Source organism: Solanum pennellii, chromosome 8 (genome assembly GCF_001406875.1).
Source record: "Solanum pennellii chromosome 8, SPENNV200".
Classification (NCBI taxonomy): domain Eukaryota; kingdom Viridiplantae; phylum Streptophyta; class Magnoliopsida; order Solanales; family Solanaceae; genus Solanum; species Solanum pennellii.
The window spans coordinates 61,149,148-61,168,069 of record NC_028644.1 but is presented as its reverse complement, the minus strand read 5'-3'; the positions used below and the strand labels follow the sequence as shown (position 1 = coordinate 61,168,069).

General features: G+C 34.3%; 1 protein-coding gene across 1 annotated transcript; it reads left to right on the top strand.

The window, feature by feature from the left end:
- The first annotated feature begins 9,605 nt into the window (after positions 1-9,605).
- On the top strand, positions 9,606-18,670 carry LOC107028698 (syntaxin-32). Its single transcript, XM_015229865.2, has 5 exons — positions 9,606-10,210; positions 13,079-13,323; positions 13,529-13,701; positions 16,861-17,061; positions 18,148-18,670. The coding sequence occupies exons 1-5, from the start codon at positions 9,964-9,966 to the stop codon at positions 18,305-18,307; spliced, it is 1,026 nt and encodes a 341-aa protein (XP_015085351.1). The 5' UTR covers positions 9,606-9,963; the 3' UTR covers positions 18,308-18,670.
- Positions 18,671-18,922: the final 252 nt, after the last annotated feature.

Genomic DNA, 18,922 nt, shown 5'->3' with positions numbered 1-18,922 from the left:
AATAAGGATTCTTGGAGGCTACTCAACCCTAAACTCTAGTTTATGCCTATATAAAGGGTACTACATTCCCCTAAAAGGCATCTCGAAAAATCCACAAAGAGATCAAGATCTCGAATACTCCACAAATAAATGGATTATTCATATAGAGGTCAAATCTAAATCATCTTAGTTCGAGAAATACGCCACTACCGGCCCTCGAATCATGGATAAATCATCTTAGAGAGTTGAATCAAGGGAGGAACAGATTTGTACTCACAATCTTGACGAATAAAATTACGTTTCTTCATATTTTATTTGTATGGTTTATTTATTTTCCATATGTTTAAAATTTGTTGCAAACAAATTGGCACGCCCAGTGGGACCAAATCTGCCCTTCATCTCTTTTCTCTTAAATCAAATTTGAAAATCTGAAGTATACTTCAAGCCTCGTCTTTGAGTTTCACAAGTCTACCCTCCGTCAAGCCTTGAAGCATGGGGGCATTTGTAGACATTGAAATTTTGTGGGACTCTACAAGATGCGTTCAATTCGAGTTGGGACTCTACAAATTGTGTTCAACTCAGATAAGGATTCTTGGAGGCTACTCAACCTTAAACCCTAGTTTATGCCTATATAAAGGGTACTAAATTCCCTTAAAAGGCATCTCGAAAAATCCACAAAGAGATCAAGATCTCGAATACTCCACAAATACTTCGGGTGGCTGATGAATGAAATTCGCATGAAATTGACAAGCATCGCATTTTCTAGCATAATATAAACAATCTTTCACCATGGTTGGCCAGTAATACCCCATCCTCTTTATGTGAAAATGAAGTTTTGGTCCAGATTGATGTGATCCACATACTCCTGAATGTGCTTCTTGCAGAGCTTGAATCACTTCTTCCTCTCCCAAGCATCGTAATAACATACCCTCAAATGATCTTCTATATAATGTATCCTTGTAGTAAAGGAAACGAGGTGCACGACGACGTATGTCAGTTCTTCTTCTTGGATTTTCTGGAAGTATCCGATAACATAGGTAGTCAATGATGGGTTGTCTCCAATCTTCGTTCGCAGCTTCAACGCTAACCCTTCCTGATCAAACGCAAGTAACTGTCTGTCAAAAATGGATAGTACCATACAAATAAAATATGAAGAAACATGATTTTATTCATCAAGATTGTGAGTACAAATCTGTTCCTCCCTTGATTCTACTTTTAAGATGATTTATCCATGATTCGAGGGCCGTTAGTGGCGTATTTCTCGAACTAAGATGATTTAGATTTGACCTCTATATGAATAATCCATTTATTTGTGGAGTATTCGAAGTGGGTTTTTCGAGATGCCTTTTAGGGGAATTTAGTACCCTTTATATAGGCATAAACTAGGATTTAAGGTTGAGTAGCCTCCAAGAATCCTTATCTGAGTTGAACACAATTTGTAGAGTCTCAACTCGAATTGAACGCATCTTGTAGAGTCCCACAAAATTTCAATGTCTACAAATGCCCCCATGCTTCAAGGCTTGACGGAGGGTAGACTTGTGAAACTCAAAGACGAGGCTTGAAGTATACTTCAGATTTTCAAATTTGATTTAAGAGAGAAGAGATGAAGGGCAGATTTGGTCTCACTTGGCGTGCCAGTTTGTTTGCAACAAATTTTAAACATATGGATAATAAATAAACCATACAAATAAAATATGAAGAAACATGATAATATTCATCAAGATTGTGAATACAAATCTGTTCCTCCCTTGATTCTACTCTCTAAGATAATTTATCCATGATTCGAGGGCCGTTAGTGGCGTATTTCTCGAATTAGGATGGTTTAGATTCGACCTCTTTATATGAATAATCCATCAATTTGTGGAGAATTCGAGATCTTGATCTCTTTGTGGATTTTTCGAGATGCCTTTTAAGGGAATTTAGTACCCTTTATATAGGCATAAACTAGGATTTAAGGTTGAGTAGCCTCCAAGAATCCTTATCTGAGTTGAACACAATTTGTAGAGTCTCAACTCGAATTGAACGCATCTTGTAGAGTCCCACAAAATTTCAATGTCTACAAATGCCCCCATGCTTCAAGGCTTGACGGAGGGTAGACTTGTGAAACTCAAAGACGAGGCTTGAAGTATACTTCAGATTTTCAAATTTGATTTAAGAGAGAAGAGATGAAGGGCAGATTTGGTCTCACTTGGCGTGCCAGTTTGTTTGCAACAAATTTTAAACATATGGATAATAAATAAACCATACAAATAAAATATGAAGAAACATGATAATATTCATCAAGATTGTGAATACAAATCTGTTCCTCCCTTGATTCTACTCTCTAAGATAATTTATCCATGATTCGAGGGCCGTTAGTGGCGTATTTCTCGAATTAGGATGGTTTAGATTCGACCTCTTTATATGAATAATCCATCAATTTGTGGAGAATTCGAGATCTTGATCTCTTTGTGGATTTTTCGAGATGCCTTTTAAGGGAATTTAGTACCCTTTATATAGGCATAAACTAGGATTTAAGGTTGAGTAGCCTCCAAGAATCCTTATCTGAGTTGAACACAATTTGTAGAGTCCCAACTCGAATTGAACGCATCTTGTAGAGTCCCACAAAATTTCAATGTCTACAATAATATTTACCTATGAAGCAATTGGGATGATTTTTACTGTAGTATTTGTTGTCTTTTAGTATTTTGAAAAGCTTGAGTTTTTGGTGCTTATTTCGACTCTTCTTAATTGTTGTTCTAACATCTTAATAATCTTCAATAAACATGATTATTTTGCTTGCATGTGAATCCTTAATTAGTCTTTCTCTCTTTTCTTACCTTGATGATGCTTATTGATTGTTTCTCTAAAACGAGTATTAGAAGATATCCATTTATTTTCTTTCTCCTTGAGTTTCTCATTTTTTTGTATCAAAAATTTATATTATTTCTCTCATCATTTTACTAGAACCCTAGAATTTTAAAACGTTTTCTTTTTTAAAAAATATCATATAGTAACTCATTATATTTATAAAGAATATATCTCTAAATCTATTGCGCTATCTTGAATTATTGTTGGCATTATTCGATGAAAATAATTGAACTAACAATTGAAATATGATAAATTCTAAAGGCTATAAAATATTGAATGTTTTTGGGATAATGCACAAATACCGCTTGAACCTATGCCCAAAATCTCAGAGACACACTTATATTATACTATCCTATTACCCCCTGAACTTATTTTATTAAAAATTTTCTATCCCTTTTCGGCCTACGTGGCACTATCTTGTGGACTCAACGCTGGTTGACTTTTTTTCAAGTTAGTTCCACGTAGACTGAAAAGGGGTAGAAACTTACTTATAAAATAAAGAGAAGTAATAGGATATAAGTATGTCTCTAAAATTTCGATCATATGTTGAAGAAGTACTCGTGCATTTTCCCAATGTTTTTTATCATAACATTCAAGACTATAAAATAATGCATGTATTGGAAAGACTTTACAACAAATCACGAGAATTATGAGAGAAATATTCTCAAACTCCTAATTAATGGAAGACCCTCATTTTTCTTATAATATATGTATCAATTCGAGTAACATCCTGTGACTAAATGATTACCGCAAAGCACTACCTAATCTAGTCTAACTTATAAATGAAAATAATTATACTTAATAATAAACGTAAATTAAGTTATAAGTAACAAATTATTTTTAGTTGCTTAAAATAAAATTATTTCTATACTTGTGTCTAAAAAGAAAGAGAAAATGATCGAATGACCCCTAATTTATTGTCGAATTCTTAATTATACACTTATACTTTGCGGAGGTTCTATCACCTCATAAACTATTTTAAGATGAAATATGAGCAACCTTAAAACTAGTTTTCCATGCAGTATGCACCACTGCCAGCTATCAAAATATCACATATATAAAAAAACGTAATTATATTTATTTTCTTCACCGTCTTCTTCCTCTCCACTTTGTCCTAAGTCATGTTTCAAATTTTTTTCACTATAACTCACCAAAACCTTTCTCTCTCTCCACCTCATTCCTCTCTAATCACTCCCATCTTCTATTACCCACAAATTAAGTATCAATATTCATCAACAACACCATACCAACTACTTTATTAACTATTTAAACTTCCATTTTCGCCTCTCCCACTAAATCCAATTTCAAGCTTGACGTTCTCGCTAATCGTCTTAGAAGTAAGGATAAATACGACATTTTGTTTATTTTTTAAATAGTGGAGAACTTACACCTTATACATTTAAAGAAATCATTAAATTATTGAGATTGAGTAGAATCAATTGACTGTTGCTGCTCAACTAGCTTCGTGAAATTTTTATTATGTGTAGGTTAGATTCCTTAATCAGACGTTAATATAACTAAATTAAGACCTGGAGGTTGATAATTTTTGCCTAGGCAAGAAAATATTAATGACTTTAATTTATTTCTTTACTACATAAATAATAGTTTTTATGATTATTTGGTGATTTTGATGTTAATGGATTTGAGTTATTTAGTGAGATAAATAATGAAAAAATATTAGAAGATGGGGCGACTATGGTAATAGTGGTTCAACAACGGTAATGGAGATATATAGGTGGGGTGGGTGTTGATGAGAGGCAAAGGAAAATGATAAAGGAAAAAGAAAAGAAAAAAAGTAAAGAAAATAGTATTAAAGGCAAAAGTTGAAAATTGATAGTCCCTTCGTTTTCACAAAGAATTGTCTAATTTGACTTGACATGGAGTTTAAGAAAATAAAAAAGACTTTTGATCATGTGGTCCTAAATTAAAGTTATGTCAAATGTACAAAATTGTCCTTTAATCTTGTGGCTTTAAACATGCTACGTTGAATGTTGTTACCAAAAAAAGAAAAAGGACATTCTTTTTTAAATGGACCAAAAAGGAAAGGAGGTCGTTTTTTTTAAATGGAAGGAGTATTTAACAAGCCGTTTAAAATACTTTTAAATACTTTGTAATTAGTTCAGTCTCTCACATGCCTTTGAGAGTGTGAGTACACTCTCTTGTCAGCACTTAAAGGTACATTTATTATGCTTTAAAAGTCTGAGGGGATAATAGGACACTCATAAAATATAAGAACATAAGTGTATAGTTGACCATTTTATCCAAAAAGAAATCATAAATAGTTATGGTGCTATAAATCATTTTATTAAGAATTTTAAAAAAAATTTAGATTGATAGAGCAATAAACATGAAAGGTGTTGATTTACAACTAGAAGAATAAATTAAAAAGGTCAGATTTGATCCTGATTATATAGTTATTATATTTGAGCTTGGTATTGTATTTTAAAATGCCACAGAATTTAGAAAGGCGGTTGCATAGTGTGCTGCTAAATATAGAGTCAACTTAAAATTGAAGCCTAATGAAAAACATAGAGTCAAAGTTAAATGTCAGCATAAGAAATGCAAATGATTGTTGTATGCTAGTCTAGAAAAAGACTCTGGTGACTTTATTGTTAAGAATTCTGTCCTACCACAATCTAGAACAAGTTGTGTGCATCTAACATTATTACAAATATGTTTAGGAACAAAATAGTTTCTCCACCTTATAAACTTGCGGGAAATTCAAGAGTTGGCGAGGAAGTATCATGATTGTATGTTGGAAGAACTCTTTGTTATAGGGCAAAATTAATGATCTACTTAAATTGATGATTCTCAAGTAGTTTATGAGTGATTAGAAAATGGAGTTTGCAAGAAGGTTGTGTGATTATGCAGACATGAGAAAACAAACTAATTCATGTTGGGTGAGTACAAACAAGGAATTTACTTCATAGAAAAATATTTTTGTTTACTTTTATGTTTGTTTTGATGCATTAAAGAGAGGTTGATTGGAAGGATATAGAAAAATCATTGGTTTTGATGGATGCTTTCTGAAGGGTGCTTGCAAGGGCAATTATTAGTTACAATTGATAGGAGAGGAAATCAACAAATATTTTCAATTAATTGGGCAGTTGCTGATCAAGAAACAAAGCACATTTGGAGTTTCTTCATCAACTTCTCGATACAAGATCTAAACGTATACATTGAACATGAATTAACTTTGATGTATGATATGCAAAAGGTAAATTTAATGTTAATTTTATTTAATTTTGATCTTATTGCCTACTTATTTAATTATTACTAGTCAGAAATTTCAATTATTATGATCTGTAGGGTCTTGTAGCAGCCATAATAGAGTTGCTGCCAGATTATGAGCAGAGAATGTGTGTTCGACACATTTGGTCCAATTGGCAGAAGACCTTGAGAAGAGAAGCAAAAAGAAACAATTTTGGAGATGTGCAAAATCAAGTTTTGAGGTAAAATTTTAAGTTAAAATGGACAAGTTTGATAAATTTAGTAGTAAGAAGATTTGAGGGGACTTGTTACATTATGAAAAAAAATATGGTGTAAAACATATTTTAATGAGCATGCTAAGTGTGATATTATTGAGAATAATATGTGTGAGACATTTAATTCTTGGATATTAGCTGCTAGACATAAATCAATTAGCACCATGTTAGAGAGGATTAGACATAAGATAATGGATAGAAATGTTGAGATGAGAAAATTTGTTGGCATTTGAATATCAAATCTTTCTCCCATGACAAGTTTAGTACTTGAAGAAAACAAAGATTATGCTAGAGATTCTCAAGTTAGGTTCAATAGTCAATTTGGATATAAAATTTTAGATGGTAATTATAAGTATATTATTAATAACAGAAAGAAGACATGTACTTATAGAACCTGGCAGTTGAGAGACATACCATGTCACAGCATGTTGTTTTGGCATATCAACATGCAGGCAAAAACCCTGAAGATCATGTTGTACATTGGAATAGAAAAGATACTTTCATGAAAGTTTATAATTACTTTATCCAACCAATTCCTAACATGAAAATGTGAACTCATACTAGTGATATAGTGATTGAACCTCTTGAATCAAAACAAATACCTGGCAGACCACCAACATGCAACGGAAAGTCAAAAGATGAGCCAAGAAAGAAGTATGAAAAGTTGTCCAAGCTCAAGTCAACTTGTTGGTTCTAGCTAACCATTAAACTTAAGCCAACCAACAAGCTTTAGCCAACCACCAAGCTTAGGTCAACCTATAAGTTCTAGCCAACTACCAACCTGGAGACCATAACAACATGTCAGCTTAGGCCAACAATGATCAACAATCAATTTTTATCTGTGATGACACTTCAATTGTTAGAAGAGTTCAACAAACTGGAAGAGACAGGGAATAGGCAGGGGAAAAAGGCGAGAGAAGAGGTAGGGAAAATATAGGGGGAGATGATGTGATGATACTTCAACTGTTACAAGAGGGCAACGAGCAGGAAGAACTAGATGAAGAGAAGAAGTATCAACATCAACAAGAGTAAACAAAAGTCCTAAGACTGTGGGATTTGGCATCTACACTGATGATATTAGTGGCACAAAAATATTAAATGAAAGAGTATAACCAACTTCAATTATTTATAATCTACTTTGATAATAGACATTTTTTTTAGTACCTTGTATACAACCTGGAACATCATGTGAAAGAGTTGTTACTCTAGCTGTTTTCAACTGTGCAACACCAACAAACATTGATATTGGCTATAAACCTCGTGAACTGAAATGAAAGGGTAAAGATGTTGTCACAACTCCATAATTAAAACGCATGAATAAGATCAAAGAGGGTGGATCTGCAAATGTGTAGTGTAACAACAGCAAAAATAAAGGGGTGCGACTACTTTAATATTTTTTGAGTGTTTTTAATGTAAACTTAAGAGTTGTTTTATTTTGAATCTGTGATGCAAGTAGGAAACAATACCGAGAGTGCTTTAATATGTTTTGTGATGTACATTATAACTAGTGATTTAAATGTGAATTTTCTTTTAAGGAAATGTCAAGAATTTTTGTCCATCATTCATGCTTGTTTGGAGCTTAATGTTGTTGTGGTGTTCAGTTAGTATGGTTATTGTTGTTTGGAGGTGAATAAGAGGAATAGAAATAAAACAATACTGAGGTGCACAAATAAGAAAAATATGATAGATTGATGAACAACTTATCTCCATTTCTTCATCTAAAAGAAACACAAGACTAATAGTACAATCACTCTAAGATAACTAACATAAATATTTTCATATAGAGAAAATCACGAGTGCAATAACACATATTATCCTATTTTTCTTGCTCGCTTCTCTTGTTCATAGGATTTGATTTTTTCAATAGATCCTATATGATTTTTTTGCTTGAGCTGATATTTCACCATCGTACCATTGAAAATAATCGCATCCACCCCTTCTTTATACAAAATTATCAAAATGATTAAACTATAATTAACGATTGACAACGATTTGTTTAACTAGAGTAGAAAAATGATAAAAAGCTTGTCTTTGTGTTTTTGCAGCAAATAAGTCATCATGTATTAAGTTGTGTCCATGAGGTTTTTAATTCAACAGTGACCCCACAACGACATAACACATTTGCATCTGAAGAAGTTGCAATCAACAAATTGGACATTTCTTTTGTTGTGAAGAAGATGAATGAAGAATTTTTTTTGATCTCCACTGTAGCAGCAACAATGGTGAGATGTGGAGAGGAAAGAGATGAGAAATAAAAAAAGGAAAAAAACCTAGGGTTGGATAAATAAAGAGGAAAGACTTAGAATGTTAAGTATGTTAAAGTGTGCCAGTCACACACATCAACTTTTTTTTCTCACTTCACATGCTCAAAAGGAGTGTCTCAAACGATAAGTGACAAGTCAGTCAGGTGTGTCTGATAAATACATTTTTTGAGTGATTTAAGTGTGCAATAGGAAGGAGTCTTTGTTAAGGTCTATATCCGAAAAATCCTTACAAGTTCAAGGGGCCGCTTATGCATTATGGCTAAATTATACCATACGAAATTACAGAGGATAAAATAAAATAATTGTATAGTATATTCTAATCCATAGAATATCTCTGTCTTTTACTTCCACAATCAAATAATATCATTATCTAAGAAATTTAATTTCTTTATAAATTCATTTTTGAGAAAATTGTATGAAATATCAAATTATTAATAATAAATTAAATGGTATAGCCATAATTTATTTTAATAGTAATTCGCAGCAAATTACATTTCTTTTTTTGCCATGTGATTCGGTATACAATTAGTCATTTTGGTATACAATTAGTCGTTTTATATAGTTCGATATAAAATGTATAAAATACGATTGTGTTTGTATAAAACAAGAAAAAAATGTATATACAAATACAAAATATATATTTTCGTCCTATAACTTATAATTATGCATATATAGATCTTATTACATAAATTATAACGTATAAATGAATTTATGCAAAAATGAACAATTTGTATATAATTGGATGTTTGTGGCGAATTATACAAATCAAAATAAAGTTTGCTATAGAGTTCAATTATGCAAATTATAGTTATAACATACAAATATAATTTTTATGTTTGTTAAATGTGAAAATTATTTTTTATTTTTATGCATAAATAATTTTTTAAAAAATCATTTTCTTCATTTTAACCGTAAATAATCAGAATATAGTGCAGTAAATGAGATCAATCTTTTCTTAATCAGAGATTTCGAATAAGTGAGAAAAAAAAATTCCAAAGTAGTCATTTCGAGTCTTTTTACATCACGTGGTATTGTATTAAACAATTTGGGTTCCCAGCACCGTCAGCTTCTGAATCGTTTTTCGGATCAAATGGGCTCCTTCCTCCCCTCAACGTTCCTCATCTGATCTGCAAATCCTTCAATCCCCTACAGATCGAACAATTACTAAATCTCTCTACGCAAGATCTAGGGTTTTCATCATTCTCACCTTCGTCGGAGAAGATTTCTGGATCTTGCAGTTCTAGGGTTCTTCAGATCCAATCGGTTTTTGAATGCGGATGTGAAATTCTCTATGTTTATGATAATCGTGGAGCATAGATCGATTTGATATCGGATCGATTTGTTAGTGTATTGAAAATTATAATTTTCGGAGATTATTATTGAAAATGCCTGTGAAAGTAGCAAGTGCGTCATTACGGGATCGGACTCTGGAGTTTCAGAGTATAGCGGAGAGGTTAAAGAAGTCATTTTCGTCTGTTCAGAATGGGTCGATTAGCAGCAGCACCAGCAGTGGTTCTAGATCGGAGGAACAGAGGACCACTATTGCTATGCAATCGGAGTTCAATCGGCGAGCCTCCAAAATTGGTTTTGGAATACATCAAACCTCTCAGAAGCTTGCAAAGCTAGCAAAGTGTAAGCCAATATAAGGACATTTCTTAGTCTATCAGATTCTTTATATTGTATTGAGAATCCACTCTGTATCCTATTTGTTTGTGAGATTGTTCATATAGCGGGCACCAAGCCCGGGTAAAAGAGGAAGGGTAGCTGTATGTCGGCAACCAAGCTAAAACTAGCCAAATATATCATTAGCCCACTCCAACTAGCTTCATGTTGAGACATAGTTTTGGAGTTTCTAATTGTTCTATGTCCCATTTAGTTCTTGGCTATCTTAAATAGTAACAAACAATTTGGAATGGGGGAGTATTTTGTACTCCGTTTGTCCCATTATACAACTCTTTTTGGATAACCTTACAATTTCTTGAACATTTTATATTTTTCATTGTAGTTAGTATAGTAATTCTGCTTAAATTCTGAATGTGTCAAATTGTACTTAAAAAAACCTGAAATTACTTGTATTTGGGATCAATCCATAGATTAGAGATTTCACATGTGGTACTTCAACACCGTAGTTGGGACATTGAGATTTTTTTTTGACAAGTTAAATAGTATTATTAACAGTGGGAGGAAAAATTCCAGATTAAAAGAGGTATATCAGAAGTAGAGAACCTACGTCAAAACACGATTCTCTCTAACAGCCTCTCAATCCTCTATACAAGTAGGAATACCATGCTTAGTGACTTTTTCATTCTAGCAATCATGTGAGTCATCCCACTATTGGGAGGAAATATGAAGCCACTAAACCACACTGCTAAGAAATGTATAATTAAGGAGTTTGTGGTTGCATTTGTCGCTCTTGAATGTTCTCACGTTTGGAATTATGATTTGAAGGAAATTTACAATTTTGTTGCTAAGCTTAATTTAGCTGTTGTGAGCTGAGCTTTTAGCCTTTGAGTGTTAGTGTCATAATGTGCATCCAATGAACTTGATGGCTTTTAGTTTTTTTTTTTTGATAAGGTTGATGGCTTTTAGTTGTAGAACATATAAATACTTCTCCATTACAGAGCGCTTGATGTTCTTTAGAAAAGAGATTCTTAAACACTCACTTGGCGGGATATTCTAAGTGGGGTGGTTTTCTTTGATTAGGTTTCATTCTAATATAAGCTTAATTTAGCTGATGTGAGCTGGGCTTTAGCCTTTGAGTGTTTAGTGTCATAATGTGCATCCAATGAACTTGATGGATTTTAGTTGTAGCACATATAAGTCTTCTCCATTACAGAGTGCTTGATGTTCTTTAGAGAAGAGATTCTGAAACACTCACTTGGTGAGATATTCTTGTGGGGTGATTTTCTTGAAAATGTTTCATTCTTATAGCTTCAGTCCCAGGGTTTAAAGGTTCTTGAAGTTCTCAGTTCGGAGTTTCTTCATTGAAGTTTGGGTCTGATTTCTCTGATCAGAATTCTTCTGCTAAAATTGAGGTTTCTTCTGATTTTTCTGCAAAATTTGGATCAACAATGAACTTTAGCTGAAATATTGGAGTTCAGATCAAATTTTTCTGGTCTCTGTTCAAAGTTCTTTTTACATTGCAGTAACCCATGTATATGCCTGGTAAATTATTTTGCCATTTCAGAGGACCAATATCAGTCACAGTCTAGTAATTTACTTCTTGTCTGGTTAAGTCTTGGTAGATAGGTTATCTGGTACAATGATCCGTATGATGGTGGAAGGTAACAGAACCGTGGGGCGTGGAGTAATCGAGGTGCACATAAGCTTTCTAAGTTGTCCCGACGCCACCAGTATTATCGAAAACAACATGTGTAAAGTGATAAGCTGTTAAATGACAGTGTTTCACTTGGAATCTTCCATTTTTATTGATTTGCTAAGCATTAGAGTTGTGGAAAAAGCAGCTAAGAGCTTTCACAGAGGAAAAGTTCTCTTCCAACTTCAGTTCTGTTACTTTCCGGATTGTGAAGTTTGTTGTTTCTTCTACTATGACCTTTTATTTTTCTTATCCAAATCCCTATTAAATTGTATTCTGTGAAGAATGGAATGCTTTATTCTATGGTGCTTTGAAGCTAATCTTTTTTCTTCTGTTTCTGGGGTTAACTTTTACCTTAATGGTTCTCTCTTTACTCTCTTTCTTTTGCTCCTTGGGTTTTCTTTTCAGCCATTTCAATATGTTTTCACTATTTGGTCAAATCCCTCTTATTCAGAAACAACATTCACGCCTAGTTTTATTCGGAATTTCTATGCTTTAAGACATACCTTTTGCCTATTGAAGTGAAAAAGTCATCAATTTTGGGTTACTAGATTTCGAAGTTCCCTTACATGCCCTAGTTATGACCTCCTTTTATGTTTTCTCATCATGGGCTCGTGGGGAAGCTCAGTTTGTTGTGTATAATGATTTAACCACGGTGTTACAAATTCATGTAAAAGGAAATATAGGTGCAAACTTGGGCAACTGATCTTTTTTTTGGATGCTAAGGAGATTTGGGGAATGAGTTGCTAAATCTTATGTTGCTTGGACCCTTCAAAAAGGTCAATGGGTGTGTGTCGGCTTCTCCAAAAGTAATGTATTTTGGGATCTGACACAGGTGCAGAATCGTAAGTGAAAAGTCCGCGCAACTTAGGATGAATCTAACCTTCTTCTCAAGTCCTAGAAGGACCATGATGGATTTTCTTGTTCAAGTTTATCTTTAATACTGCTGTCCTTCCCTAGATTTCATGTGCCTACTAACCTGATCTTTATGCTTTGGTTTCTTCTCAAACTGTAAAAGAGAAGATGCAAACTGTAGACGCTAGATGTTCACACTTCTTTTATTTTTAAACATATTATTGGTTTATACCAGGCACCTTGGCTCTTCGACACTTATTTATTTTGTGATTATAATCAGGGTCAAGGTTTCTGATCTTTATCTAATAGTGGTTTATGTTTCATTCCAGTGGCAAAAAGGACTTCCGTTTTTGATGATCCGACTACGGAAATCCAAGAGCTGACTGCAGTCATCAAGCAAGATATTACAGCACTTAACTCTGCTGTAGTAGATCTCCAGCTTCACTCTAATGCTCGTAATGAAAGTGGTAATAGTGATACCACTAGTCACTCGACGACTGTTGTAGATGACTTGAAGAACAGGCTGATGACTGCCACAAAGGAGTTCAAAGAAGTACTCACCATGCGGACAGAGGTGAGACTAGCCAGATGCTGGTTATATCTTCTTTGTTAGCCTGTTTTCTTACTCAAATAGATCTTTGTGAGTCTCAATTTAGCGAAGGCTTCTATTTACTATTTTCGTGGCTCCATGTTGTATCCCGCCAACTTTTTGGTCGTTAACAGTAGAAAAAGTACACTTCATCTTGTTTATTTAAATTTTCTTGGATTTCTGTTTCCAGAATATGAAGGTTCATGAGAACAGAAGACAGATGTTTTCTTCATCGACTAGCAAAGAAGCTTCAAATCCATTTATGCGCCAACGTCCACTAGCTTCAAGGAATACTGCTAGTACATCAGCCAGCCCTCCTCCTTGGGCTAATGATTCACCTTCTTCTTCTCAGTTATTTCCAAGGTGAGGAAATACACAGTCTTAGCAGTTCATGCCTTACAGGCGCCTGCTATCACTGAATATATTAGTAGCCATGAGTTTCTTTTGTAATTATGGGAATGTCTTGCTTGGTATATTTTTATTACAATGATTTTAACTAATTCAAAAGAATAGATGAAACTTTAGGAGTCTGTTCTTCTTTCCAACCTTTGCTTTTGGTAATCTTGACATGATTACTGATCTACGCATGTTGATGCCAAAAAAGAAATTACAAATGATTCATTTGTTATAACTCTTCCTCTTGTGGGAATAACCTTTTCAGTCTATCGCCTAACCTGTCTTCCTGAGTTAACTACTGGACAGTACGTATAATAGCTTCTCCAAACATGGTCTACGATAATACTAAGTACCTTTATTTTATCCTATTTGTCTAATCTGAGCTAAATACAAATTTTTCTCAGCCCATTTCGTCCATGAAACTTATGTTCTTGAATTGGTGAAATTGAATTAAACACACACCTTGTTTGGATGAATGTTGTTTGGTAACGGTTCTAGTGGTCGGAAGTTTCGATCTCTATCTGGTTAAAATGATTTGGGGGCTAATCTCCTGGATGTTTGGTTTCACGTGATCTTTTGCTTTAAAAACACCCGGCCTTGGATCAAGGCTCTCACTCGCTCAAGACGTCGATGCGCCACCGGGTTGACCCCTTTCTTACCAGCATGGGGAGTGGCGATGGATGTCAAGATGAAGACTCCTCAGCGCCAACAGAACGCAGAAGATGCCAAAAAAAAGAAAACAACCGTAAAGATCGTCATAGATGAAGAGCAGCTAACAAAAGGAGCAATGTCAACACTCAAATATGCAGGCATTCCAATAAAAAAAAGAAGAAAAGAATCATGAGAAATTTAAATGGCACACTCCTACCCCTTACCCACACTTCCCCATGCCTCTTCCCTTTAACACACACTATTCTTGCCTTGTCTTTTTCCTCCCATGAGCCTCCATTTATCATTTCATTATTTATCTTCTAAAAATTGTATTGTTTACACTCTTTTGACTTAATTACCTAGTTACTCTAGCTGCCTGTGTTGGAACTTTGTGCATTCTTTTCACTTGCTATATTTGTTGGTTATCTGTTTGATCTTATCTTAATATATCTCTCCCTCTTTTAATTCTAGCCAAGTTTGTATTATTTTAATAACTATATGGTTCTAGTCACAATTTTTGTCAAATGGCACAAATTGATCAGAAAGTATTATATATGAATACTGGAATGACAATACTCAGTGATGGTTATTAGGTCTACAGAGTACAAATAGCAATGTAGTGTAAAGTTAAGTAAAATAGAGGCAGTGGTGGTGGTGTTTGTGCTATGGTCAATAAAGATGGCCCCACCACGACAGATGGTGCCCTATAAGGTCCAAACGAAGTAGCTGAGGGACATGGGAGAGTAGAGATGAGTTATCATCATTGGAGGTATCTTATTGTAGGCAATTGAAATAGATGCATGTCACTGGTGGAGGTTTTTATTGCCTTGTTCTATTCTGGTCACTGCTTAGTCAAAGGCCTAGGGAGCCTACAAAGGCTAGTTTTGGTGGTGTTGAAGATGTTACAAAACAAGTTAGACCTAAAATCATAGTAAGGAAGTTATTTTTGAGAGATCTACAATCTCTTATCCATGCAGACTTAGCAAAAACTAGAGTATAATAGAAGAAAAAGATCCTCAACTAGTTGAGCTTAAGGCTAAATCTTGTTGGTCCAGTCATATTAGTCCAACGTTTACCAAGAGTTTTTCTTATTTTGTTTGGGGGTTTGTGGGCAAGTTGAGAATGTAGTGTATTTTTTTGAGAATTAGTACTGTTGTATTCTTCAGCATTGGGAATGCCCTGGCCACCATCAGAAACAAGTTATGAAACAAGTAGACTCTAGCTTTACAAAGCTCCTAGAAATTCTACTAACTCCTCTATTTCCTCTATACAATTATGTTTACACCAAAAAATTAAAGTCTCCAGGCATTTCCATTTCATATCATGAACTGGTCTGATTTTGTCTTCAAAACACCTTCCATTTCTCTCCCTCCAGACTGACCACCATATGCAAGAGGGTATTATCCTCCACCATTTTTTCTGACTTTTACTTCCCCCTCTTTTCATCCAATAACTCATTAGATTGGCTGTATGTTCCAGCATTGTCCACACTGTCTTTGTGAGACTGAAAAACATGTTCCACAATTGGGCAGTGAATTTACAGTGTAGGAACAAGTGATTGTTTGTCTCCCTAGTCTCATTGCACAAAAAACATCTAGTCACCACAACTCTCTCCTCTTTTGTAACATAACACTTCATGAGTAAGACATGCCTTTCTTACCACTAGCCATGTGAAACATTTCACTTTTATAGGGGCTATGTTTTTTCATACATTTCTCCATATCTTTAGCTCTTCCTCCTGCATAATGCTGTTCTCCCTCTTGTATACCTTATCTATAGCGAAACTTCCTTCTGAACTGTGTCTCCATCTAAGTCTATCAGGCTCCATTATTGTCCCACCAAAAGTATCCACTTCTTTTAGTAGTGTATTTTTAGGGTTAGGAAGCCTAAATTTATAGAATATTGGAATGAGTTTAGTCTAAATGGACAATGCGGATTCATATGTCTTGTCTGACCCCAACTAGCTTTGGATTTAGGTGCTGTAAGTCACATGTTCATGCACTTTTTTTTTGATAACCGAGAAATCCATCCGTGATCCGCCCTTTGGACCAATCACAGCCTTCTAAACTCGGTGGATAATGGTCATTCACTTTTTTAATAAGTTAAATAATGTTAGTAATGTTTGGAAGAACTCTCATATGCTAGCAACCAAGCAGTATAAGTAAAAAATCTGCAGCAAAATATGATTTTCTACAAAAAAAAACCAACCATCTATACAAATAAGAATTTCACGGGTGCACTAAAAAGAAAACAGACATGAGAAGCTTCTCTTCTGATGTACAAAACAATTTATATATTAGCATCCTTTTCTACTTCTACTTGTCCCAAAAATAACATCCTTTCGTACTTTCCGCTGTCGAAACTGTAATGATTATCTGGAAAAATAACTAAGGTAAACCAGACCCTTTTCTAAATCTGTTTTTCGCGCTTGCTTCGTTTTTTTTAAAAAGTATGAATAAGTTTTTCCTATTGTAGGAAACAAGTGGATGGAGACACACAGCCATTGTTGCAGGATCAACAACAACAGCAGCAGCAGCAGATAGTTCCATTGCAAGACAGCTACATGCAGAGTAGAGCCGAAGCTCTACAAAATGTCGAGTCTACTATCCATGAGCTGGGCAGCATTTTTAATCAGCTTGCTACTTTGGTTTCTCAGCAAGGGGAGGTTGCAATCAGGTTTGTATAACAATTGTTTTTGCACTCAGAAAATAAACAGATGTAGGAAATGATGATGATAATAAATAATAATAATGGTGATGATAATAGAAGGATTTAGGAGATCTGAATGCATTGTATTTTCGTAGTTATCTTTGTACAACCAGTTGACACCATTGTAGTCTCCAAGTGGTAAAGTTAAGTATATGAGATGGGATGCCAAGTGATGAATAGTTTGTTTGTTAATTTCTATCAACTAATCACTAGTTTTGGATGGTCAATCTGATCAATACTTTGATGTCTTCTCTTGTTAATATCCTATTTTGCATGGTAAAATTTGATTTTTAACCTTAGCATGAACTTCTGGACTGAGAAACATTAACTTGCCAATATGGGATCAGATCATGCATCCACCGTCCCCTAGTTATAGGGATTAGAAGACCTAGTGTCTTTTATATTATTTTATATTTATGTTGGAAGAAACGGGCTAATTCTTCTGAGTTCTTAAAAATAATAATTGGTAAGTTTCTATGTTACATTGAACTTTTGAAGTTCCTCGAGGGTCATTAACATGACATGCATATGTACTTGTGGTTAACATAAAATGTGCTGTGTGTACTCTCAATGAACCCCACCATCTTATTTTATTTTAACGCCTCCTTCTATTGTGACATGTAGTGTAATTCTTGGCCTTGGCACACTTCTTTTCATTTATAAGTAAATCTTTTGTACATTATTGATAATATTTGAAGTCAAATTTGCGTTGGAAGTTATAAATGTTCTTTAAATATGATGTTTGTGCAATCAGCAAGTAAGATTTACTGCTTTACCCCAAATTGATTAGAGAAAAATCTGAAAGTTGATGGAAGGTTCTTATACTTTGAGTTATCTGTATTTAGAATCTTGTAAAATGGTGCCTTCCACTTAAAGATTGTTGCTTCTCCTGTTGTCATTCTGTAGTGTGTAAAACCTTGTACTACCTGATTGTTGATATTAAACTGATACTCACAATGTAGTCCTTAGTTGCGACTTCTGATCAAGATACAGTGGGTTGGGGATGGTAACAAATTCTTTAATAGGAAAGTAATGTCTTGGTTTCTGTCACAGGATTGATGAGAACATGGACGACACACTAACAAATGTGGAAGGGGCACAAGGGGCTCTGCTCAAGTACCTCAATAGCATCTCGTCAAATCGGTGGCTAATGATTAAGATATTCTTTGTGTTGATTTTCTTCCTCATGATTTTCCTATTTTTTGTGGCATAGTGAACAATGGTGACATTCGACAAAGTGTGATGTAGAAAGACAAATAATCGTGTATTTTAGATAAGCTGCTCCGACCCCTGGTAACGCTACTGTAATGTTTCAAAAGTTCGAATTTGGTACCAACTCCATTTTGAGGCATCTTTTTACCCTTGTCTTCCATCAGATGTGGCTTATTGTAGTTATTATACCCTGTAAGGTTGCTGGGACCACTAGTAAGTTGAAACTTGAAAGCTGTAACGTTTGGTTACCAGAACAAGGGAAAAATTATCCTGGTATAAATACCTGTATTATTTTATACTCTGCTTGGTAATTATTTGAATTTTGTATAGTTAATACCAGGTATTAAAAGCTTGTATTATTTTATGCTCTGTTTGGTTAACATTGATTCTGTGTAGTTAAATACCATATTTATACAATTCATTGGAGGGTCAGCTTGACTGCATTCTAAATTTTAAAAAAGGCTTTGCCAAACCTGATTTAGTGTCCTATGTTTATGAAAATATTTTCTCGAAATAATTCATAAACACAGCCTTAAATTAGTTGGAGACGACCTAAACTTACCTCTTCCTTTCTTGTATCTTAAGCCTATTGTTTCTCTCAAGTAATGTGAAATAT

What these genes read in the sequence shown, in the direction of transcription:
- LOC107028698 (XM_015229865.2), top strand. Translation starts at nt 9,964, where the DNA reads ATGCCTGTGAAAGTAGCAAGTGCGTCATTACGGGATCGGACTCTGGAG. An exon ending in TACTCACCATGCGGACAGAG is followed by an intron (nt 13,324 to 13,528) that starts GTGAGACTAGCC and finishes TTCTGTTTCCAG; the next exon opens with AATATGAAGGTTCATGAGAA. An exon ending in CAAGGGGAGGTTGCAATCAG is followed by an intron (nt 17,062 to 18,147) that starts GTTTGTATAACA and finishes TTTCTGTCACAG; the next exon opens with GATTGATGAGAACATGGACG.